The following is a 26830-nucleotide window of genomic DNA, read 5'->3' as shown; positions in this document are numbered from 1 at the left end:
ACATACAGGTTTATACCTTATGCCACCATCTTGGTTCTCTTGTGCATATCACTTTTAATTTGAGGTAAAGTTAAGAAGACAGTTGTCTAATAATAAGAAACATTTAAATCAAGTACTTAAAATCCAAATGGGGGAGTTTGAAGGTTCAATATGGCACTACAAGATACTCCAGGCTCATCTTGTATATTTCATTCCCTAGTACTAGAATCAGCCATTTCACCAAAGAGCCTTAGTTCCTTTATTTGGAGAATGGTATTAGAAGCCAAATCTGGGTGCTACGTGTGCTTGCTGCCTCTAGGCTGTCATTTTTACAGACAGCGAGGAAACATGTGTACTAAGAGATGTTGCTGGAAGGAGGACCTAGCCTTTGGTGGATCTGCCTAGGGCCGACTGGTAGTATGTGGATTCTTGACTTCGTGCAGGAAAAATTTCACAACATGAGTCCAGGTGACTATGAGGGAATGTTTATTAAAGCTGGGGACAGTAAAACAAGAAAGGGCTTATTCCTAGAGAAGAAGCAATAGGAGAGCTGAGGCTGGGCTGCCCTAGCTCTTGAGAAGTCAGAGAAAAGGGGGCTTTGGGAACAGCTTCAGAGGTGGGCCTGCTGCCACCCATTGCTCTATTGGTTGTAAGTCTCATGGGGCGTCCATTAGAGTTTAGAAGATGCCTGTGGGGGAGAGGGGAAAGGGAATGGTATGGGCTGCTTCCCAAAGAGAGTGAGTACTGAGTCCTTTGTCTTGAGGCTTTAATCTCTTTCTTGCAGGTGGGAATCTTAGGGTCAGTCTCAAGGGAGGGTTTCAGCAGAATATTCATCAGTTTTCTAGGTGTGCTTCTCTAGGGCCCTGATCTCCACCTATTGGTCAGTGTTAGGCAAGGGGTCCTTAGTCATTGCAGCTGGTCCTGGTGTCACTCTCTAGTTTTGTTGCTTTTCCGGGTCTGTAGCTGATACAGTTGAGGCCTAGATGTTATTTCTAGGGAGGTGACTTTCTGTATCTGCTGTAAATTGCTCTGCCAGTTAGTTCAGCTATCTGTCTCAGTTTCCCTATTCCACATGTCCTGCCTTATTGAACTATCTCATAGACATGTTTCTGCAATTTTTATAATGTAATCACCTGTATCTATGGTAAACTAAAAATGGGCTCATTGATTTCATACTGGTGTCTCCAAGTCTAATCCATTACCACATAGATTACTCTAGCCTTCTCCCTTTGCTTGTCTATAAATTTCTACTCCAACACTGAGAAATCTGGTTCCTACTACCCACATTCCATTTACTTAATTATTCAGCTCCAGCATATATGTATAGCAGTATCAGAATTTCTTTTTTAGTTATTTGTTTGTTTTTTAAAATATATTTTTAATGATTTCAGGGAGGAAGGGAGAGGGAGAGAGAGATAGAAACATCAGTGATGAGAGAGAATCATTGATTGACTGCCTCCTGTGTGCCCCCCACTGGGGATTGAGCCCACAACCTGGGCATGTGCTCTTGACCAGAATTGAACCCGGGACCCTTCAGTCCACAGGCCGGTGCTCTATCCACTGAGCCAAATCAGCAAGGGCCAGTATCAGAATTTTTAATTTACACTCATTTGGGAAACTTTTTTTTATTTTTTTATTTTATTGATTTTTTTACAGAGAGGAAGGGAGAGAGATAGAGAGTTAGAAACATCGATGGGAGAGAAACATCGATCAGCCGCCTCCTGCACATCTCCCACTGGGGATGTGCCCACAACCCAGGTACATGCCCTTGACCGGAATCGAACCTGGGACCTTTCAGTCCGCAGGCCGACGCTCTATCCACTGAGCCAAACCGGTTTCGGCGGAAACATTTTTATTTACTACAACACATACTTATTAGCAGTCCCTTTGCCTATATTCTTATACACCCCACTTATTTCCTATGTTAATTAGGTCAGCATCTTTCCCTTCCTCCCCTTCAGTGAGATCGATCCATATATTTGTAATCCTGCTAGACTAGCATGTCACATCTACATTCCATCCTGGGATTTCCCTAACCTCGTAACAGTTTTTAAAAATTTTGCATACATTGAAGTTCAGACTTTGTGTTGTAATGATTAATGGGTATGAAAGTCTCCCTCTTCTCCTCCCACTCCCAGTAATCACTGTCTCTATAGTTTTGACTTTTGCAGAATGCCATATAATTGAAATCATTCTGTATATGGCTCTTTCAAACTGACTTCTTTCACTTAGCAAAATATATCTAAGCTTTATTTGTGTTTATTCTTGACTTGATATCTCATTTCTTTTTATCACTGAACTAGAGGACCGGTGCACAAAAATTTGTGCACTTGGCGGGGGGAGGGGGGTGTCCCTCAGCCTGGCCTGTGCCCTCTCGCAGTCTGGGACCCCTCAGGGGATGACCACCTGCTGGCTTAGGCCCGCTCCCTGGGGAATGGGGCCTAAGCTGGCAGTCAGACATCCCTCTGGCAGTTCGGGAGCCCTCGGGGGATGTCCACTTGCCAGCAGGGTGCAGGCCTAAGCTGCAGTTGGACATCCTTAGTGCTGTTGTAGAGGCAGGGATGGCTCAAACCATCACTGCTGTACTGGCAGCAGTCAGCCTGGCTTGTGGCTGAGCAGAGCTCCCCCTGTGGGAGTGCACTGACCACCAGGGGGCAGCTCCTTCCTTGAGCGTCTGCCCCTTGGTGGTCAGTGTGTGTCATAGTGACCAGTCATTCCAAATCATTCTGCTGTTAGGGTCATTTTGCATATTACCCTTTTATTATATAGGATATAGGCCTGTTGCATGGGTGGGAGGGCCAGCTGGTTTGCCCTGAAGGGTTTCCCGGATCAGGGTGGGGGTCCCGCTGGGGTGCCTGGCCAGCCTGGTTGAGGGGCTGATGGGGGTTTGCAGGCTGGCCACAGCACCTTCAGGGTGGGGTCCCCGCTGGGGTGCCTGGCCAGCCTGGGTGAGGGGCTGATGGCTGTTTGGAGGCTGGCCAAGCCCCCTAGCAGGGACCCTCATCCCATGAGGGTATGGCCAGCCTGGGTGAGGGGCTGATGGCTATTTGCAGGACGGCCACGGCCCCCAGCCACCCAAGCTCCCAGTGGAGGCTGGCTGGAAGCAGGTATCTGGGATTTATTTGTCTTCTATAATTGAGACTTTGTTGCCTTGAGCGGAGGCCACAGCCCGCAAGAGCAGGTGGGAAGCTTGGCTTCCTCCATTGCCGGGGCTACCAAGCCTTCTGCTTGCTCCATCTCCGTGGCTGCCGGCTGCCATCTTGGTTGGGTTAATTTGCATATAGTTGCTCTGATTGGCTGGTGGGCGTGGCTCGGGGCATAGTGGAGTTAATGTCAGTTTGCATGTTTCTCTTTTATTAGATTAGATAATATTCCATTACAGTTAATCCTTTCTCCTATTGAAGGACATCTTGTTTGCTTTTAGTTTTTAGAAGTTATAAATAAAGCTGCTATAAACATTTGCTGTAGGACTTTTTGTGGAAATAAATTTTCAACTCATTTGGTTAAATACCCAGGAGTGTGATGGTATGGTAAGACCATATTTATCTTTGTAAGAAACTGCTAAACTGTCTTCCACAGTGGCTGTACCATTTTGCATTCCTACCAACAATGAATAAAAGTTCCTGTTGCTCTACATCCTCACCAGCATTTGGTGTTTTCAGTTTTTTTTTTTTAGCCATTCAAATGGGTATGTAAGGGTATCTTGTTTTAATTTGCAAATGCTTAATGACATGATATTCATATTTTTTCACATGCTTACTTGCCATGTTTTCTTTCATGATGTGTTTTTTCAGATCCTTTTTTCCATGTAAAAATTTTGGTTCATTTTGTTGAGTTTTAAGAGTTCTTTGCATATTTTGGCTACAAGTCCTTCATCAGAGGTCTTTTGCAAATATTTTCTCTTCCTGTGGTTTGTTTTCATTCCCTTAGTGTCTTTCACAGATCAGAAGTTTTAAATTTCAATAAATTTCTACTTAATAGTTTCTTCGTGGATCATGCATTTGGTGGGTATATTTAAAAATTCATTGCTGATTCTAAGGTCATATTTTTTCCTTTTTAAATTGGAATATTTTCTCCATTCTTGTATCCAAGAAAAAGTCATGCTCACGCATTTCTGACTAAGAAAGGCTTCATGGCACAAATATTCCTAAAATACCTCGTGCACATGTCATTTTTATTGAAATATGCTTGCTTCCCCAAACATTTCTTTGGTTGTTTTCCCATTTTTGTTTCAGATTTAAGTCTTGGTTTTGAGTTTCCTTTACTAGTTTACACTTGACTGTGTTCTCTGCTGCTTTCCAGTTGCCCAATCATTTCCTGTGTCCTTTCTCCTGTTCTATTTTTGCTATTTCTTTATGGCCAGAATAGTTTATAATATTAATTATTTTCTTTACTTCTTTAGGCCTAAAGAAATGCTTTACATATCTTTTATTCTTAGAAAACAGGGATCATGCATTAAGAAAAAAACACTTAAGTGCCTTATAATGGCTGGCCTCTGATGTCTTGTTAACTGTACAGTTTACAGAATTATTTGGTGGAGTAATTTCTATCACTGGAATTGTTCTTAACATTTTTGTTGTGCTCATTAAGCTTAATTGATTTCTTTAGCTGAGTCCTGTTCAGGGATTGTTAATTTTAAACAAGTACTTTTAAAACTGCTTGGAGGACTTAGTAAATTGTGGTATTTTAAGTTGGTTAACATTTTCATGTGAAGCTGTGTTAACATTTTATCGTTCGTAGTATTAGAATTGCTAAATAGGCTATACCTATATATGGGACTTAAATTGTAAACTTATTAATTATGAATATATTTACTATATTTTTCTTAAGATTTTGTTTACTTTTTTGATATAGTTAGTAAGGACACCATACTGAGAGATATAGTTGACTAAGTGGATGTCCTGGAGGAGGAAGATAACATTTGCTGAGCTGTGTAATTTGTGGAGGAAAATATGAGAAAAATTGGCAGACAGAAAGGAGGAGGCTATTAGATTTTAAAATATCATAATAGAAAGTTCTGAATCTGACTTGGAGGAAGAGAAGTAAAAGATATAAGGAGTTGTGTGTTTGTATGTCTATTCTTGTTGAAAATGAGAGGTGTGCAAAGCCTACATAGGTATTTTTGAAACTGCAAAGAAAAGCAGTTGGTTGGTACTGGGCAGTACCTATGCAAAAACTTTACTTGTACTGGTTAGGTACTTAGTAGTTGTAAGTGTGTGTGTTGTGTGTGTGTGTGTGTGTGTGTGTGTGTGTGTGTGTGAGAGAGAGAGAGAGAGAGAGAGAGAGAGAGAGAGAGAGAGAAAGAAAGAAAGAGAGAGAGAGAGAGAGAGAGAGAGAGAGAAAGAGAGAGAGAGAGAGAGAGAGATGAATATGGATGCACGAGTGTGATGATGAGTTCAGAATATATTTCAATTAGAGGAGTGTTTTTGCTCAGTAGGTGCTATAGTTGAATAAGATTCTAACCAAAATACTTGCGAGGGTAACAGGATAAACCAGTGGTTCTCAACCTTGTCTGCACATTAGACTCACCTGGGAATCTTTTTAAAATCCTGATTTCTGGGCCTCATCCTCTGGAAATTCTGTTTCTTTGTTACTAATGTTGTGGCCTCACCCCATTAACAAAGAAACAGAATTTCCAGAGGAGTAACAAAGAAACAGAATTTCCGGAGGATGAGGCCCAGAAATCAGGATTTGAAAAGATTCCCAGGTGATTCTAATGTGCAGCCAAGGTTGAGAACTACTGGGATAAACACTGCTCAACCTAATTAAAGAGAATAATCCACACGTTTGGGGAATGGATGAAGAAACAAGCCAAAACTATATGTTTTAATACAGCTTATGTTTTTAAAAGTATGTAAGTTATTCACACATTTGCAGATAATTTTCACTGAGATCTAAGTTTTTAGAGCTACTCCATAGTTATTTTAATTTTCTTTGACTCCATAGTGTATAATAAGGCTTTTATTTTTATTTTTACTTTATCTAACTTTTTCTAGACCTTGGATTGTAATACATAATTTTTGCTATGTGATTTTCTAGAAGTTTATAATTTTACTAGAAGTCGGATGCATGAAATTTGTGCAGGAGTAGGCCTTCCTTTCGCTGGCTGCCAGCACCGGTTTCCCTCTGGCGGCTGGCAGGCGCACCCAGGACTCGGCCTTCACTGAGTCCTGGGCTTCCCTCGCAGCCCTGGCTTCCTCCGGAAGGTCGTCCGGAATGACGTCTGGTCTAATTACACTTTCATTATTATAGATTAGCATTATTATAGATTAGCCTCTCTTAGGGGCTTCACCATTTCATTCCTCATCTATCCCAGTATTACCTAGAAATCTATCTCAGCTCCTGTTCTCTTATTACATTGTGCCCACTTTTGCTCATGCCATCTGCCTTGTTATCTAACTACCTTTTTTGCATAGGTAGTCTTTTGACTACTTGTCTTCCTTGTCCTCACAGTTCTCATTGCCTTTAACTAAAACTGTAGATTGGATGTCTCATGTTGAACATGGTTAAATTGGCTTCTTTATCTTTCTTCCTAACACCTCCTTCTTCTAGTCACTGGGGAAGGTGTAGTTATAAAACCTGGCAGTGAAAGAGATGGAACATAGACCTTTAACCCAGTGTTGCTTCCCACCCCACAGCCCCTCTCTGACTAGCATGAAATCATACAGTTTACTTGTTATTCGTCATACTTTTCTCCATTCCTACGGATAAATGTTTGACCAATTATAGTATGCCTGAGCTACAATAATTTTCTGCATGTACCCTTACTTGTTTCACTATCTTCAAAGGTATTTCTTAAGTTATTTCATTACTTCCTGGAAAGAAAAAGAAAAAAAAAAAACAACACACCACTGGAGGATAAATATCTCAGTCTGGAATTTTGAAAAGTAGTGAAAAAGATATGTAGGTAAAAAGATTAAAGCACATAGTGACTAATGTCCCAGTAATGCATGAAAATAAAGGTTGGGCCTTTGGAAGGTTAGAATTTCTATTTACTGTGAGGGGATATACCATGTGGATTTGCCAGGGCTGGGGTGGGATAGAGATAGGAAGCGGATTTTGGGATGGTAAGTTCTAGGTATTAAAACACCAAGTAGATTTGGCTATTGTTTGTAGTCACTTTTAATCTAGAAGAATCTCCCTTTTTCATTTTTTTATGAAATTGAATTTTTTTAAAAAGAATTCAGGTCTGTTGTCTAATAGAATGTCTCACATTCTGGATTTGTTTGTATCCTAATGATTAGCGGTAAGGTTAAACCTTTTTTTGGCAAGAGTACAATTTAGGTGACATTGTAACATCTTGTTGCATCCCCTTAGGAGGCATATATATTATCAGGTTGTCTATCCCACTGTTGGTGTTGGTAAGTTTGATCACTTGGTATATTTCCCCATTTATAATTAGTAAATAATCTGTGGGGAAATGTTAGGGCTCCCAATAACTTTCAATATGCGTTTTCATTCTCTTTAACCACTCACTACATAAACTTGAAAAATAGTTGTAATTTTAACAATTTTACAAGAGTTGTTTCTCATGTTAGAAGTTTAAAAAGGTATTCTTTTTTTTTTTTTAAATATATTTTATTGATTTTTTACAGAGAGGAAGGGAGAGAGATAGAGAGTTAGAAACATCGATGAGAGAGAAACATCGATCAGCTGCCTCCTGCACATCTCCCACTGGGGATATGCCCGCAACCCAGGTACATGCCCTTGACCGGAATCAAACCTGGGACCTTTCAGTCCGCAAGCCGACGCTCTATCCACTGAGCCAAACCAGTTTTGGCTAAAAAGGTATTCTGTCAGAATAAAAATAAGAGGCAGAAATGAAGTTGAGACAATGTGGAAATGAAGTAGGAGAGGCAATGGTAAAGTGTACCTGTGTTTGTAGGATGTTGCTGACATGGTGGTGGCATATAAAATAGTACTGTGTTCCTTGCAGACAAAAAGTTATGCTTCTAAAATGTGAGCAGCATTGTACTTATAGCTTTCTTTAAGCAATTCTGACCAAAGTTAATGAACTTTATTTTTTTTTATAGGTTTAAGTTAATACTGGATATTTCTGTTTCCTTCTAAGGTAAGTTTTATTTTTATTTTTGAAACAACATTACTGTATTAAATTTGTTATTCACGTAGTTTGTCTAGAAAGTAAATTTTAGTTACTGATGTATCACTAACTTATTTATCAACGGGGCTTATGGGGTTATCTGTCACAGAGAATAATTATCCTCAGGGGAATGCTTATTAGTTACTGCACATACAGCATACAGTACTTGGGTGCTGAGGAAAATTGGCAGGTTGCCATGGGACCTTGGGTAAATATTTTTGGTATGCTTAATATTCAGAATTGCTAAGAATTGCTTTGGGTTGAGTGTATTAGTTTCCTAGGGCTGCTGTAATAGAGTGCACAAAGTGAGTGGCTTAAAACAACAAAAATTTATTCTCTCACAGTCTGGAAGCTGGCTGTCCAAAATAAAGGCATCAATAAGTCTGCTCTCCCTCTGAAGGCTCTAGGGGAGGGTCCTTTCTTGCTTCTTCCCACCATCCTTGGCATTTTGGCTTATACCTCAATCACTCCAATTTCTGCCTTTGTGTTCAAATGGGCTTTTTTCTTCTGGGTCTCCTCTCATGGTTTTCAAATCTCCCTCTTCTTATGAAGACACCAGTCATTGGATTTTGGGGCTCGCCCTAATCGTGTGTAAGTTCATCTTAAATAGATTACATCTGCACAGACCCTATTTCCAAATAAGGTCTTTGCAGGTCCTGGTTTTAGGACTTCAACATACCTTTTTTGGGGGAAGACACTTCATCCCACTGTGGTTGTGGCTTGACTTGAGTTGTAGTAATATTGAAATGCTATGATCATTTTGAAGTTTGAATGTTGTGTTCTATGAAGTACAAAATATTTTGGAATTTGTATAGAAATTAAAGTGAAAACTAGAGCACTGACTGGGTGACTCACTTGGTTGGAGCATCGTCCCATACACCAAAAGGTTGTGGGTTCGAGTCCCGATCAGGGCACATACCTTGGTTGCAGGTTTAATCCCCGGTTGGGGTGCATACGGCAGGCAACTGATCTATGTTTCTCTCTCACATCGATGTTTCTCTCTCTTGCACCAATAAAACATATCTTCAGGTGAGGATTAAAAAAAACAAAGTAAAAACTAAATTTCTTAAGCCAATTTAGGGCTATTTTTAATAGACTTTGAATGGATTTGGAATGGTGGCGGTAGATTTTTAACATTTACTAATACAAATACTGATTATTTGTTGGCATTTGTGGGATTCAACCTAACAAGAATCATGGCCCTCCTGAGGTAGACATAAAAGGAAAACAAAGTAAATTAGCCGTTTCTTTTTCAGTGTATTTTGTCTAAAAATAACAATGCTGTATTTTTTATATTAGGAAATGAAACATATAATTGGATAACTTTTTTTTAATATATATTTTATTGATTTTTTACAGAGAGGAAAGGAGAGGGATAGAGAGTTAGAAACATCGATGAGAGAGAAACATTGATCAGCTGCCTCTTGCACGCCCCCCTACTGGGGATGTGCCTGCAACCAAGGTACATGCCCTTGACTGGAATCGAACCTGGGACCCTTGAGTCCACAGGCAGATGCTCTATCCGCTGAGCCAAACCAGTTAGGGCTGGATAACTTTTTAAAAAATATATTTTCATTGATTTCAGAGAGGAAGGGAGAAGGAGAGAGAGAGAGAGAGAGAGAGAGAGAGAGAGAGAGAGAGAGAGAGAAACATAAATGATTAGAGAGAATCATTGATTGACTGCCTCCTGTATGCCCTCCACTGGGGATTGAGCCCGAAATCTGAGCATGTGCCTTGACGGGGAATCGAATTGTGACTTCCTGATTCATAGGTCGGTGCTCAATCACTGGGCAACACTGTCTGGGCTGGATAGTGTTTTTTAAAACTCATTAATGCTCTTGATCATTTTAAAAAATGAAGAGTACAATTTCATTGAAATTCAACTCTAACTTCAAAGATGATTTTAGTTAAGGCATACAGTGAACCTAGATCAGTGCCTGGCCCATGGGAAGTGCCTATTATTACTGAGCCTTTCTAAGAAAGTGAAGGAGGTTTGAGGTAGTCATGAAAAGAAGGAAAGTTCTTCTCACCTCTTATTTTTGATAGTCTTGTGTCTGACTGGTTAGTAGTGTATTTACTATTCCAGTTTTTGGTTTGGTATTGGTCATAAATGACTGAAAATGTACATTACAGTATTATGAGAGTTTTCTAATATAGGACAATAGAAAACATTAGATTCATGTTTACTTTCTGAGTTTGAGATTTGCAGGTAATAAATGGCTTGTATTGTGTGATGCTTGTGAGTAAATATAAAAAATCCAGACTCTATTAACTTGTTTCTTCATTCTGTTCTTCTGTTTAAATAACAATAGCCATATTAATCCAACAAGATATAAGGCGATCATGTGGCATACCATGCTTTTTGAGAGGTGAATATTATTGAATAAAAATGGCTGACAGAAGTGGCAAGATTGTTTCAGGACAAGTTTATATCGAAGTGGAATATGATTATGAATATGAAGCAAAGGACAGAAAGATTGTGATAAGACAAGGGGAACGATACATATTGGTGAAAAAGACGAATGATGACTGGTGGCAAGTCAAACCAGATGAGAATTCTAAAGCATTTTATGTGCCAGCCCAATATGTTAAGGAAGTCACCCGCAAAGCTCTGATGCCGCCTGTTAAACAGGCAGCTGGACTGCCAAATAATTCTATGAAAGTGATCCAGAGCCTGCATCTTCAGAGATCAACAGAAAATGTGAACAAATTGCCTGAGCTTTCAAGTTTTGGAAAGCCATCATTGTCTATTCAAGGAACAGGTCTTATTCGTGATGCCAATCAGAATTTTGGATCCAGTTATGATCCAAGTCATACTGTCAACCTAAGCCTGGACCTCACGCACAATAATGGAAAGTTAAGCAGTGATTCACATTCACCTAAAGTTTCCAGCCAGAATAGGACGCGCTTATTTGGTCACTTTCCTGGTCCAGAGTTCTTGGACATAGAGAAAACTAGCTTCTCCCAGGAACAGTCTTGTGATTCAGCAGAAGTCTCAGAAAGGGCCCATCAGGATTCTGAGTCTGGTGATGAACTTAGCAGCAGCTCCACGGAACAGATAAGGGTAAGATTAAAAGTAGAACGATGAAACACTTGTACCTTAATAAAAATATTAATTACAGATTTTACTTTAATTAAAAAATCTTTGTAAGAATTAAGAATCATTTGTTTTACTTTATGTTTACAAAATACATGGATTCCATCCTGAATTAAAGAGATAGAGAATATGGTAAATAATTTGTAGAGTTCACTTTATGGTTTCCATAATTCTTGGACGTTTACAGGACTAGAACTACTTTATGTGCGGAAAAAAATTTTCTCTCTATTTATTATGCATGAGATAGAAAGATCTTACTTAATTTACCCAGTGATGATATTTCTTTTATTAGAAAAAGTTTGTTTTCTAGCAGTACTCATTTTGACTAGTTTCTGATAAGTTTCCAGGTAATGGATGTATGGGGAAAGATGTCACTGGAATATTAACCACTAACTCTTGTTGTACAGAACTTATTTATTAACCTGGACTATTAAGAAAAACAAAGCTCACAAACCTTTACCTCCATTCATGCACTTTTGGGTCTTAAGTGTCTATGTATCCATGCTTATTTGCATTGCTTGGAAGAAATTTTATGTGTCTGTGGTTTGGTTTCTAAAATTTTTCCTTACCTAACTTTATTTTTTTAAATTTTATTTTATTTTTTCGGGTGCAAAAGCATAAGAGTCTTTATTCAAGCCCGGGCTTGGCTCCCCTACCCTCCTTACTGATGCAGCAGCAAGTGGCAGAGAGAGAGCTAGCCCTGTGGGAAGAGGGGTTATAGGGGGTTGGAGTAAGGGGAGGAGAAAGGACTGTGGGCCCTGCCGATTGGCCAGGAGCAAGTCGGTGTCTTGTTACACAGGATGTGGTCATATCTATGTTGCGCACGTCCCTTGATTGTCATTGGTTAGTTTAAAGAAGTCCTGGGTGTGGCTAGCAGAGGCTTGGGCTTCCAGGAAGAAGCCTTGCCGAGCACATGGCTGCCCAAAAATGGAGGATCCAGGGTAAGATGGAGGGCGTAGCCCTTACCCTGGGGCAAGATGGAGGGCGTAGTCCTTGCCCTTTCTTTCCCCCCTTTGTCTTGGAACTTCCGGCTCAATTATGAGACGGACTGCATTTCTATTCCACCGTTGCTAGAGGCCCGTACTGGGCACACAGAACTATCAACTGAACTCTCCCTATACACTTAACAAATGGTCCGGTGGAAGGGAAAGAAACCATTTTAGATTTAACAACTTCTATTGAAATAGGATTTTTCTTCTTAAAATTCCTCCATGGCTATCAAAAAGCCAAATCAAGATTAATTTATCTACTGTATTCAATTTGGCCTGATGTTTGCATTAACACAACAAGAATGGTAACTGACCACCTTTGCTGGAATCTCATGGTTGAATCTTAATGTGCCCCATAGGGCCAGGAAGCCAAGCCATCCAGCTGCCTTCAGGCCTGCCTGCAGTATCTGCTGAGTTAGGTGAATCCCTCACCTGTAGCAACTCCACCTGAGCCCACGCTCTAGTTTTTAAGGCCCATCTCAGTAGCCCTCCTACTCGTTGCGGCCCAGAGTGAGTGGGGGTTCCGCAGGGATGCAGAGGCATCCTTATTGCTCCCCTTCTACTCTGACCAACCGCCAGTGATGGTAGGGCATGGGCCTGACGCTCCAGCGCCAGCCATCTTCAGGGCTCCCAAGCAGGATTTCAGGCTTTCTTCGTGGCATTCTTACTGGCTTTAAGTCTTTAGAGCTCAGACAGGGCTCTTTAAAACATGATACTCCAGTCAAAGTTTTCCGTTAATAAAACCACTATTAGGAACCAGTCTTATTGAATCTATGCAAAGAAATGTATTGCCATGACTTATTTAGCATTGCCAATATTTCAGAGGAATTATATAAGGAGAAAAACATACTGATCTGCTCTAAGATTTTCTGACTTTCCTTGCCAATTTCTTTTCATGGATTCTTCAGAGTTATAACAAAACAGTAACTGTTGGCATTAAACCTTCTTTCTGTGCATAACTATGCCTCAAACCTTCTATTCCAAACAAGCCTTTCCCAGCTCTTTACTGTTGAGGTTTGTACTACCCCTGACATGGGCATGGTCATGCAGGCCTGCAAGACAGTATACAGGCTGCCAACCATCAACTGTCTCTCAACAGAGACCAAAACCTGATGGGCACTCTTCCCTGCCCAGTTGGGTACCTGCCCTCTTGGCAGCTAGACACCCTTTACTTTTGGGGTTCACCCCACACAGTCCCCTTCCAGGACAGCCAACATACATTCAAACCTGCAAAAGAATCAAAGGTCAATATAACATATCAATACAATGAAACATAATATTGGCATCATGGCTGCTTCAGGCAGCCAAATCTTCTGCTACTAAACATTTGACACTAAAGTCTACTCTTGACCTTCCTATAAATTGTTCTTGTCTCTTTGGAGCCATGTCCATGAAGATGCAGGCATCATCTAGGTCTATTATACGGTATTGTGGGGGCTCCCAGTAGCAGGAGTGAACGTGAGCACTGTTACCAGCATCAGGCAGGTCGAGCACACCGTAGCTTGAGCTTGAGCGGGTGGCGTTGATCTTGATCAATGCTCCATTTGGTGACGAAGTCTTCCCAGATCACGGATGGGTCTGCTGACCGGACATGAGTGTGATGGACCCAGGTCGCGACGCCGTCTACCTTGAGAGCGGTGGGGGTCGTCAGCACCACAGTGTAGGGACCCTTCCAACGTGGCTCGAGGGTCTCCCGGTGGTGCCTTCTGACATAGACCCAATCTCCTGGTCTGTGCTGATGAGGAGTTGGGGTTGGGCTGGTCTCGTAGATGGTGTGGAGGCGCAGTCAAATGTCCTCGTGCGCCCTCTGGAGCCCTCTCAAGGAAAGAGATAGTTCTTGATTTTCATCTAGGGCCCATTGCCTTCCTTTAACCAGCAAGCCAAATGACACTGGCCTGTATTATTTAATTCAGCACAGGCGGGGGGGATTGGGGGGAGGGCCCATAAAATCTCTGCCCTGAGGAATTGTGAGCCCTACCCCTAAATGTCCCAATCAGACTAGAAAAGTTACAAATACCTTTTAAATCTACCCTAGAATTCCAAAATCCCAACCCAGCACAGAATATCACATAGCAAATCAAAGTTCCCAGCAAACAGACAGAGATGTTTACTAGTTAGGCGGGCTGATTCCACCTCTGACAGAGAGCAAGCGCCTTTGGGGAAAGATCCCAGCGGCTGCTCAGGGCGTTTTGCTATCGGTCAGAGCACTCAGCCTCAAAGAAATCAAGCGTGTGGTTTTTTTTTTTTTTCTTCTGCAGACTTCCACAGTTACATGAACAAATAGCCTCAAATTAGCAATGCATTCATATTTTTAAGAGACAGAAACAGAAATTTTACTAGCTAAACAATTTTAAACAACAAAGATATTTAAACAATAAAGACAGATAACATTTCCCATTAAAAGCTTTGAATCACAACAAGTCCCTGAACAGAGGCAGTCAAAAAATCACAAAGGTATTGACCACACCCCAAGGTTCGGAATGAGGAACCTAGTTTTCAAAAAAAGCAATTTACAGAAGCAGAGACAGCATGCAATCTAAATTACAGTTTTGGGTAAACACATTATCTAGAGTCCTTGGGTAACCTAGGTTAAACTTAGGCATGTTATTTAAACCACAGTTTCTACCTGAAATAATCGTCACTTTAGAAATTGGATTACTGCTATCAGTCCCTTTTAAAGACTTTGACATAACCTTTAATTGTCCTTAGTTTAAGGAAAGCAGGGTTTTCTAGATTTATGAAATTAGCAGTAAAGCTCCGCCTTAAAACCACCCCTGAAATCCCAGCCTGCCTCAGTGAGCAGACACTGATTGACTAAATCAGAGGGAGGGGCCTTTGCTGTTTCAAGATGGCGGCCCCCAGGGGAGCGGCAAGCCATGTGGCTGACATGGCGGCTGCCAAGTCATGCAGCCCAAAATGGTGGCTGTCTACACTGTTTTTTGCAAATCAGGATCCCTAAAAGATAGATGGCCAACATTATATTGCAGATAAACTGAAATCTCATTAGCTGTTTATACCTTTTATAATTATCTTAAAGAATATCAATTAAATTTAAACTGGTCCTTGCATCAAAAATCTTAAGTTGAGGTCACAAAATCAATCCTCCCTTCTCAATCAGACCAATAAGCAAAGGCATTTAGTTACCACAATTATACAATTTTTCCCAATTCAATCTGAACCTTAAACTTTTAGCTGGCAAGTCAGATATTCAGCATTTCTCAATCAGTAACATCTTTAAGAATAAACTTTAATTTTTACTTTCAAGCGGCTCTGGAAAACCGCATTTGAGCCTTGCAAAACAGGTTCTGGCCTACCTGGTCTTTTCAGATGTAAATTGACCACGTTCTTTCTTTTAAGATTTTGCTACAGGTGGGAAGCGACTTGCCCCTTACTTCATTAGAAATTGCCTTGGGAAGCCAGCCTTAACACCCTTCATTAGCATTCAAAAACTGTTCTTTATTATGGAAATGCCAATCTTTCTGCTAGACTCTAGCTAGCATCTTTTTTTCCTTTGGGTAAATAATCAATCTTGGGCTCCATCCTGCACATTTGCAAAGAGACTCCAGCTCAAAACTCTATCCAAAATTGGACTATGCGCGCATTAGTTTTAAGCCAGCTTTTCTCCTTACATGTGCACAGAAATCCCAGACGCATTTTTAAATTTTGTAAAACTTTTCAATTACAAGAAGGACTTTAAATTATCTGCTACTTCTACCAAGATCTGCACTTGTGGCGGCTCCAGCTGGGCCCGCGTCCTAGGCTTCAAGGCTCACCGCAGCGGCCGTGGAGAACCACACCTGAGGCTGGCAAGGAGGTTTGGCCCAGCCCTTGACTTTAAAACGACCATAATGCTTAAAGGAGTAGTTTGAGTCTGTCCCATAACGTCCGTCCAGTAAGTCCACAGAAAACAGAAAAAAAAAAACAAACACAGTCTTCCAACTCTATGGAAGCAAAACCAAAACAACCACTCCGCGGAAGCAAAACTACAGATTAGACGATGGCCATGCGCCAACTGGCGGGAGCAACCCTCCTCGTCTCAGATTGAGGGGTTTCTGCGCCCCTCCAGATGGAGGATCGGACGTCCCCTGACTCCTCCTGCCCGTGGTCCCCCAGTCTGTCCACCTAGACCGTTTCGGGAACTACAGAATTTCAGAAGTGAGCTCACACAGGACAGAACACACAACACAGGACAGAACATATAACACACAGAACAGAATACACAACACACAGACACCTACCGCAGTCAGTCAGACTCTCCGGATCGGGGGTCCCTCGAGGGTCTTGGGATCCTGGATGAGCTCCCAAATGTTATGCCCAGACTTCAGGATCCCCAAGAAACCACACCAGAGAGCCAGCCGTGTCCGATGCAAAAGCATAAGGGTCTTTATTCAAGCCGGGCCTTGGCTCCCCTACCCTCCTTACTGACTCAGCAGCAAGTGGCAGAGAGAGCCCTAACTTTATTTTAAGATTAGTTTATGCCAGTTTATTAGTCAGGTATAATGAAGTAATTTTAAAAGCACATGTCTGAAATTGAAACTTAAATGTATAGGGTGTCCCCCAAAAATGTATACATACTTTGAATGATTGTAAAGTCAGTGCTTATTAACATACAACTCATTTTCAAAATTAAGCTACTTATCAGCTGTTAAAATGTGTATACATGTTTTTGGGGACACCCTATATTTGGAAAAGTCTAATTTTAAGTGCACTTGAAAATGCTAAGGTTGCGGGTTTGATCCCTGGTCAGGGCACATACAATAATCAACCAATGAGTGCATAAACAAGTGGAACAACAAATAGATGTTTTTCTCTCCCTCTCTCTCCGTTGCCTCTCTCTCCCTCTCCCTTTTTCTCCCTCCTTCCTTCTCTCCCTCTGTCCCTCCCTCCCCCTCTGCCTTCCTCTCTCTCTAAAATCTATCCTATCTAATAATAGACAAAGCTTGAAATTAACCGTACCTCCGATTCGCCTCCCATTGGCTAATCAGCGAGATATACAAATTAACCGCCAACAAAGATGGCGGCTAATTTGCATACTGAAGGCAGATCTTGCTGTGCCGCCCAAGGTGAGATCCTGGCCTGCCATGTCTTGGGCAGGGCAGGTGGGGCGAGGGGCAGCATGATCCGAGCTGCTGTCCGCCCCAGCATGGGATCCGGGCCTGCAGTGTCTTGGCCAGGATGGGCGGGGTGGGCCGGGCCAGCGGCAGCAGATCTAAGTGGCCGCTCACCCCAGGGTGGGATTGGGCCTGTGGTGTCTTGGGCAGGGTGGATGGGGTGGGCGGCAGCGTGATCAGAGCTGCTGTCCGCCCCAGCAAGGGATCCTGGCCTGCCGTGTCTTGGGCGGGGTGGGCGGGGCAGCCAGGGCGAGCGGCAGCGTGATCCGTGAGAGGGCACAGGTTGGGCTGAGGGACACCCCCCGCCCCCCTTCCCTGCCAGTGCACAATTTTTTGTGATCGGGCCTTCTAGTATACTAATACAAGGGTAATATATTAATTAGGGTAGGTATCTTCCAGATGACCATCTGGACATCCTTCCGTAAAGGCGCAGTGGCTGCATGAGGCTCAGGCAAGCCGTGGATGGTGGCTGCTGCTGGGAGGGCCGGCCCGAGGCTCAGGCAACCATGGTGGCCGCCAGTGGCAGCAGCAGTGGGGTGATGGGGGTGGTGCCTTCCCCTGATTGGCCAGGTTGCCTCTGGCAGAGGGAGGCCAGACTGCAGCTTAGGCTGAAGGCCGAGGCAGAGGTGGTTAGGGGCGATCAGGCCGGCAGGGAGGCAAGGTAGGGGTGATCAGGCTGTCAAGGGGGCAGTTAGGGGCGATCAGGCAGGCAGAGGGATTAGGGGTGATCAGGCAGGCAGGCAGGTGAGCGGTTAAGAGCCAGCAGTCCTGGATTGCAAGAGGGATGTCCGTCTGCCAGCAGCCAGACATCCCCCAAGGGCTCCCAGATTGGAGAGGGTGCAGGCTGGGCTCAGGCCCCCCCCCCCCCCCCCGTATGAATTTCATGCACTGGGCTTCTAGTCAATAAATAAAAAAGAAAAATGTGATACATTTTTTGCCCAAAGCTCTGTTGTAAGATTTATTCATCAGGTTGAGTTAGTAAATAATTGTATGGCACTTAGGTATGATCTGATTATAATGGAACTAGTATATTCTTTTTCTAGGTTTTAATTTTTGTGTGTGATATTTTGAATGGAAATAGGGAAAAGGTAACATTTTCTAGAAAAACTTCAGATGTTTGAGATCAAGACACTTACATAAGCCTGGCTGGTGTGTTCTCAGTGGTTGAGTGTCAACCTATGAACCAAGAGTTCATGGTTCGATTCCTGGTCAGGGCACATGCCTGGGTTGTGGGCTCAAACCCCAGTAGGGGGTGTGCAGGAGGCAGCCAATCAATGATTCTCTCTCGTCATTGATATTTCTATTTCCTTCTTCCTCTCCCTTCCTCTCTGAAATCAATAAAAATATATTTTAAAAAAAACACAGGGAAAGTAGCACTGTCAGTTTACCGTCATTTATCTTAGTATGCTTGCTTTTCTGTAGTCTTTATGTGATACTAGAGGCCCAGTGCATGAAATTCGTGCATGGATAGGGTCCCTAGCAGCTGCTGGCTGCCGGCCAGGGCCTTCTTTCGTTCCGCATCACCCCTTGGTGGTCAGTGTACATTATAGTGAGTGATTGAATTCCCGGTTGGTCGAACTCCCAAGGGGACACTTGCATATTAAGCTGTTATATATATAGATTTTGACATAGAATATATAGTGCTTCTTAGAATTGTTTTTATAAATGGCTCCTTTTTGAGCTAGTGGGATTTGAGAAAGATGTTCTTTTCCTCTTCCATTTCATCATCACCACTGTTTCACACTTCACATTTCGTTTTTTATTTAGGTACACTGGCCAAACTGTATTCTTTTTATTATGGTCATTTTAAAATCATGGCATGCAATTTCATGGCTCTTTACCTCTCCTGTTTGGAAATTCTATTAGATTTCTCTAGCCAGTCTCTTACTCTTCATGGCAACTGTAGAAACCTTTTATATTATCTTTAGTTCTTTTGTTCACCTGCTTTTCCCTGCTGTCTTATCAGGTAACCTTTCTATTTCACAGCAAAAATAAAAGCCATGGGATAGAAACTGCTTCAGCTTCGGGAGGATGTTAATAGCACTTAATAGCATTTAACAGCTGTTAATTGCACTGGCTTTCGATTTGAATCAGAGTTTATAAAGGTTCCCTTTATGGTTCCTATAATTCCATCACACGTACACTCTGTGTGATGATTGGGGCAAATTAGTTAACTTCTCTGTGTTTTAGTTTACTCATCTTAAATTGCAGATCATGGGGTTGTTGAGGATTAAGTGGGTTATTATATCTAATATGCTTAGAACTATGCCTGGCACATACGTATGTGTGTTAGGTACCTATTGCTGGAACCTCAGGTCTCAAACTTAATTCGTTCTAAAAGGCTGTTCGAAAACCAAAGCATTTTTCCCATTAGAAATAATGTAAATTAATTCATTCCAGACTCCCGAATGATTCTCTGTTTTAACCTTTTTTATGAACAGTATATGTTTAATGTACTGTTTAATCTAGAAATAAACACTTTAAAAACAAAAAGGACATGAGTTGTAAATGAAAATTTAACGAAAAGGAAATTAAATGTACAGTAAAAAATGAAAATTTAAAAATAATAAGCAGCAACAAAAACCCATGAAAAATATTCACAGCACAATATCTGGAGATGTGAACAGTGGTAGACTGACTCATACTCGAGCATTCTCTCTGAATTCTCTCCTTTTTTGCCTGAGAGATGCATGACTGATCATACAGGTATCAGCATGAAAGAGTTGTTGAGTCCAGAAACGAATTATTCGAGATGGGAGATGTTTGAGAAACGAGGTTTGACTGTACTTCCAAATTAGTGGCTTAGCACAATAAGCATTGGTGGGGGCACTTTTAAAGATGGCTTACTCACATGGTGCTAGTTTGGCCTCTTCATATATGTTTGAATGCTGTGACTAGCTTTCCCCTAGAAGGAGCAATGCAAGGTAGAACAAGGTGGAAGCTGCATTATCTTTTTTGCCTGAATCTTGGAAGTCTCACACTGTCATATCTTATTAGTATGCAATTCAGCCCTATTCTCTGTGGGAAGAGACTACACTGGGTGTACACATCAGGATCTGAGGACATTGGGACCACCTTGGGGGCTGGCTATCACAGTAAGTATTCAGTAAATTAATGGCCGCCATTATTATTGTTTCTTATTTATCCTCACCCAAGGATTTAAAATATGTATATATAATTATTTTAGTTTATTTTTTCCCCCCACATTTTTAAAAAAAATATATTTTATTGATTTTTTACAGAGAGGAAGGGAGAGGGATAGAGAGTTAGAAACATCAATGAGAGAGAAACATCGATCAGCTGCCTCCTGCACACCTCCCACTGGGGATGTGCCTGCAACCAAGGTACATGTGCTTGACCGGAATCGAACCTGGGACCTTTCAGTCTGCAGGACGATGCTTTATCCACTGAGACAAACCAGTTAGGGCTTCCCCACATTTTTTTTCTTCATTGATTAAGGTATTACATATGTGTCTTTGTCCCTCCATTGTCCCCCCAACACACCCCCCTCCCACCCCCGCTCGTGCCCTCACCCCCCCTGGTGTCTGTGTCCATTGGTTATGCTTATATGCATGCATACAAGTTGCTTGGTTGATCTCTCCCCCTTCTCCCCACCCTCCCCTGCCTTCCCTCTGAGGTTTGATGGTCTGATCGATGCTTCTCTGTCTCTGGATCTGTTTTTGTTCATCAGTTTATATTGTTCATTATATTCCACAAATAAGTGAGATCATGTGATATTTATCTTTCTCTGACTGACTGAATTCGCTTAGCATAATGCGCTCCAGGTCCATCCATGCTGTTGCAAATGGTAGGAGTTCCTTCCTTTTTACAGCAGTGTAGTATTCCATTGTATAAATGTACCTAAATGTACCTCCTAGTTTTCTAATCCATTCATCTGCCGATGGCCACTTAGACTGTTTCCAAATCTTAGCTATGGTAAATTGTGCTGCTGTGAACATAAGAGGTGCATATATCCTTTCTGATTGGTATTTCTAGTTTCTTGGGACTATATTTCTAGAAGTGGGATTATTGGGTCAAATGGGAGTTCCATTTTTAGTTTTTTTGAGGAAACTCCATACTGTTCTCCACAGTGACTGCACTAGTCTTCATTCCCACCAGCGGTGTACGAGGGTTCCTTTTTCTCTGCATCCTTGCCAGCATTTGTCATTTGTTGGTTTGTTGATGATAGCTATTCTGATAGGTGTGAGATGTCTTTTTGATTTGCATCTCTCAGAAGATTAGTGACTTTGAGCATGTTTTCATATGTCTCTTGGCTTTCTGTATGTCCTCTTTCGAAAAGTATCTATTTAGGTCCATTGCCCATTTTTTTGATTGGATTATCTTCCTTTTGTTAAGTCGTATGAGTTCCCTGTAAATGTTGGAGATTTAACCCTTATCGGAGATAACATTGGCAAATATGTTCTCCCATGCAGTGGGCTTTCTGGTTGTTTTGTTGGTGGTTTCTTTTGCTGTGCAGAAACTTTTAATTTTGATGTGCGAGGAGGGCTTGCCCGATGGCCCCCAAGAGGCCTACGCGGACTTCCAGAGCTCCCCGGCCGACGTGGGCTCCGACTCAGAGGAGGAGCCCTCGCTGCATCACCAGCACCCCACTTATTAGACTTCATTTATTAAGTCTTAATACAAATAACATCACCAGCACCCCACTTAATAAGTGGGCATCCCTTGTCATATAAGGCTTTTATTATGTTAGAACATATTTGCCAATGTAGTCCCATTTGTTTATTTTTTCTTTAGTTTCCACTATCCTAGGAGCTGTATCATTGAAGATATGGCTTCGGCATATGTCTGAGATTTTGCTGCCTGTGGTTTCCTCTAAGATTTTTATGGCTTCCTGTCTTAACATTAAGTCCTTTATCCATTTTGAGTTTTTTTTGTTTATGATGCAAGTTGGTGGTCTAGTTTCATTTTTTTGCATGTATCTGTCCAACTTTTCCAACACAATTCATTGAAGAGTCTGTCTTGATTCCATTGTATGCTCTTGCCTCCTTTGTCACATATTAATTGAGCATTGTGGTTTGGGTCGATTTCTGGGTTCTCTATCCTATTCCCTTGGTCTATATGTCTGTTCTTGTGCCAGTACCAGGCAGTTTTGAGAACCGTGGCTTTGTAATATACCTTGATATCTGGTATTGAGATCCCACCTACTTTTTTCTTCTTTCTCAGGATCGCTGCAGCTATTTGGGGTCTTTTTTTATTCCAGATAAATTTTTGGAGAGCTCGTTCTAGGTCTGTGAAATATGCCATTGGTATTTTAATGGGGATTGCATTGAATCTATAGATTGCTTTGGGTATTATGGACATTTTAATGATGTTGATTCTACCAGTCCATAAATACGGTATGTCTTACTCTACCTCTTTTTTCAGTGTCCTTTAGTTTTCTGAGTATAGGTCTTTTACCTCCTCAGTTTAGTTTTTTCCTAGGTATCTCAATTTTTTTGGTGCAATGGTAAATGGGATTGTTTTTTTAATCTCTCTTTCTGTAGGTTCACTGTCCTATATAATAAAGAGCTAATATGCTAGTTAGTCCAGCTGGCAGAATGACCTTGGGGAATGACCAGTGGGTGGGGGGTGGGGCCTTGCCGTGAGGCAGCTGGGGCCACGAGGGCCAAGCCCCTTGCACTAATTTTGTGCATCGGGCCTCTAGTTGGTGTATAAAAAGGCCATTGATTTCTGGGTGTTAATTTTTGTATCCTGATACATTGCTGACTTCATTTATTAAGTCTAATAATTTTTTGATGGAGTCTTTAGGGTTTTGTATGTACAGTCTCATGTCATCTGCAAATAAGGACAGTTTTACTTCTCCTTTTCCAATTTTGATATCTTTTGTTTCTTCTTGTCTAATCACTATGACTAGCACTTCCAGTATTATGTCGAACAGGAGTGGTAAAAGTGGGCATCCCTGTTTTGTTCCCGTTCTCAGGTGAAACGGTTTTAGTTTTTGATCATTAAGTATGATGTTGGCTGTAGGTTTGTCATATAAGGCTTTTATTATGTTGAGGTATGATCCCTCTATTCCCACTTTGCTGAGGGTTTTCATCAAGAAAGGGTGTTGGATTTTGTCAAATGCTTTTTCTGTATCAGTTGACATGACTGATTTTTTTAATGTGATTTATCACGTTTATTGATTTGCAGATATTGTACTATCCTTGCATCCCTGTGATAAATCTTACTTGGCCATGGTGTATGATCTTTCTGATGTAATGCTGCATCTGATTTGCTAGAATTTTGTTGAGGATTTTGGCATCTGTGTTCGTAAGAGATATTGGCCTGTAATTCTCTTTCTTTGTATTGTCTTTATCTGGTTTTGGTATTAGGGTAATGCTGGCTTCATAGAATGAGCTTGGAAGTGTTCCTTCCTCTTCAATTTTTTTGCAATAGTTTGAGGAGGATAGGTTTTAGTTCTTCTTTGAGTGTTTGGTAGAACTCCCCTGTGAAGCCGTTTGGCCCTGGGTTCTTGTTTGCTGGAAGCTTTTTGATGACCGCTTCAATTTCTGAGGATATTTTCTTTTTCTTTCCATTGATTTTTAAAGATTGGAAGAGAGAGGGAAAGACAGAGAGAAATATTGATGTGAGAGAAACAAATGCCCTTGACTGTAATTGAACCTGGGACCTTTCAGTCCACAGGCCAGTGCTCTATCCACTGAGCCAAACCTGCTAAGGCTATTATTTCTATTATTATTTTCACCATCAAATCTGTAAGTACACCTATTTCAGCAATCATCATTATCCGCAGTATAATGCAAGTGTTGTCTCTCCTATCAAAGGACAGTCTCTTGGATTTGCTTTTCCTTTTCTTCCACAAACCTTTTTCTAAAAGTTATATTGCATTGTGCTCATGTGGCTGTAGACTCATTATTTTCCAAGTTTTTTCATCAGTATTTAAATTTGCTCCTGTGTTTCCCATCTTAGTAAAGATCTTCAATGATACCTTTCCCTCAGTATCATTTACCAGTATTACCCTTTCCCTTTACTGGCAACTTATGGAAAGAGTTGTATAGACTTACTTCTCTGCTTTTGCTCATTTCCCACTCATTGCTTAAGCTATTATAATATGTCTTATGACTCCACCAAGCCACCTAAATGTCTTGCAAAACTATGATATCACAATCAGGATACTTACCTTGTATAGTAAAGATACTGAGCATTTCCATCATCACAAGGTTTTCTTTTATAGCCACCTCCTCTTCCCTCCCACCCCTACCGTTCACTAACCCCTGGTCACCAATGATATACTCTCCATTTCTGCATAAGTTTTGTGTGAATATAACTTTTTATATCTCTGGCATAATTGCCCACAAGTATAATTGCTGATGTGAGTTGCATGTTTAATTTTTTAAGAGACAACGAAACTGTGTTCAAGAGTTGCTGTATCATTTTATGTTCCTACCAACAATGTTTGTGATCCAATTTCTCTGCATGCTCACCAGCATTTGGTGTTGTTACTTCTTTCTTGAGCCATTCTGATAGGTGTGTAATATCTCGTGATTTTAATTTGCATTTCCCAAATAGCTAATGATGTTGAACATCTTTATATGAGCTTATTTGCCATCAATAGATCCTTTTCATTGAAATGTCTCTTTATGTCTTTTTGCCCATTTTCTAATTAGGCTGTTTTTGTACAGTTGAGTTTGGAGAGTTCTTTATATAGTCTAGATCAGCCGTGGGCAAACTATGGCCCACGGGCTGGATCCGGCCCGTTTGAAATGAATGAAACTATTGAAAAAAAAGACCGTACCCTTTTATGTAATGATGTTTACTTTGAATTTATATTAGTTCACACAAACACTCCATCCATGCTTTTGTTCCGGCCCTCCGGTCCAGTTTAAGAACCCATTGTGGCCCTCGAGTCAAAAAGTTTGCCCACCCCTGTGTTAGATACATGATTTGCAGATATTTTCTCCTAATGTGTAGCTTGTCTTTTCATCCTCTGAAGCAGATTCTTTTGCAGAGCAAAAGTTTTTAATTTTGAAGTCCAATTTACTTTCCCTTTTGTTTATCATGCTTTTGTGTCAAGTATAAGAACTCATTGCATAGCTCTATTATCTTTCTCCAGGGAAACAGAACCAATAGTGTGTGTGTGTGTGTGTGTGTGTGTGTATGTATGTAGAGAGACATTTATTTTAAGAAATTGGCTTATGTGATTATGAAGGCTGGCAAGTACAACATCTGCAGAGTAGGATAATATGTTGAAGACCCAGGGAAGAGCTAGTATTGAAGTTCAAATCTAAAGGTCAACTGGAATAATTTTTTTAAAAAATATATTTTATTGATTTTCTTACAGAGAGGAAGGGAGAGGGATAGAGAGCTAGAAACATCGATGAGAGAGAAACATCGATCAGCTGCCTCTTGCACGCTCCCCACTGGGGATGTGCTCGCAACCAAGGTACATGCCCTTGACCGGAATCGAACCCGGGACTCTTCAGTCCGCAGGCCGAGGCTCCATCCACTGAGCCAAACCGGCCAGGGCCAACTGGAATAATTTATTCTTGCATGAGGCGGGTGGCAGTTTTTTGTTCTATTCAGGTCTTCAACTGATTGGATGAGGCCTTCCATATTGGGGGGTGGGGGGCAATCTGATTTACTTAAAGTCCACCTATTTAAATGTTAATTACAAATATAAAAACACTCTTACAGAAACATCCAGAATAATGTTATACCAATATCTGGCCCAGCTGAATTGATCACAGTAGGCCTGGATGGATCCTAAAGATTTTCCCTATTTTTTTCCCCCTAAAAGTTTATAGTTTTATATTTTATATTTGAATCTGTAATCCATTTTTATATAAGGTGTGAGGTTAAATCATGGTTTACTTATCATTTTTTTTGGTTTATGGATATTTAATTATTACAGTACTGTTGAAAAGGCTGTCTTTCCTATAATAAATTGCTTGTACACATTTGTCAAAAATCAGATATCCATATTTGTGTGGGTGTATTTCTGTTTCATCCATATACAGAATGGGCAAACGTAGGTTTACAGTTATTCATATGGAAAATAATACAATAATTAATAAATAATAATACAAGAATAAACTCTTTCATAAATCTCACCCTGTATGTCTGTCCTTTCTCTAATACCACACAGCCTTGATTGCTTTAGCAATATCACAAGTCTTGAAATTCTCCCACTTTATTATTCTTTTTCAAAATTGTTTTAGCTATTGTAGTAGGCTGAAAAATACCCACCAAAGATTTTAGGTCCTACTCCCTGGAATGTTTAAATGTTAGCTTTTTGAAAAGAAGGTCTTTGAAGATATGATTAAATTAAAGGTTTTGAGATTAGAACATTATCCTCGACCCTACATGCAATCACAGATCTCATTGGAGAGGCAGAGGAGGCACCACACACAGAGAACGTGGAACAGAGAGGAATTCAAAGATGCTGGCCTTGAAGATAGGAGTGATGTGGCCATAAGCCAAGGAGTGCCAATTGCCACCAGCCAAGGGGTGCCAATGCCACCAGAAGCTGGAATAGGCAAAGAAAGAAATCTCTCCTGGAGCCTTTGGAGGGAGTGTAGCCCTGCCAAGGTGT

At 41.2% G+C, this 26830-nt stretch overlaps 1 protein-coding gene across 1 annotated transcript in view; it reads left to right on the top strand.

Annotated features, from left to right (window-relative positions):
• The window catches only part of ARHGAP12 (Rho GTPase activating protein 12), a 199316-nt gene that overhangs the window by 15142 nt on the left and 157344 nt on the right, over positions 1–26830 (top strand). Inside the window, exons 2-3 of the mRNA XM_081100731.1 lie at positions 8013–8050; positions 10393–11144. Of these exons, the coding sequence (XP_080956857.1) occupies positions 10470–11144 (675 nt within the window). The 5' untranslated portion in view covers positions 8013–8050; positions 10393–10469. The remainder of the gene's footprint in view (positions 1–8012; positions 8051–10392; positions 11145–26830) is intronic.

The sequence above is a fragment of the Myotis nattereri genome (assembly GCF_964212035.1).
Source record: "Myotis nattereri genome assembly, chromosome: 1".
NCBI lineage: Eukaryota > Metazoa > Chordata > Mammalia > Chiroptera > Vespertilionidae > Myotis > Myotis nattereri.
Note: the sequence above shows the minus strand (reverse complement) of the source record. Positions and strands in the feature narration are given on the sequence as shown.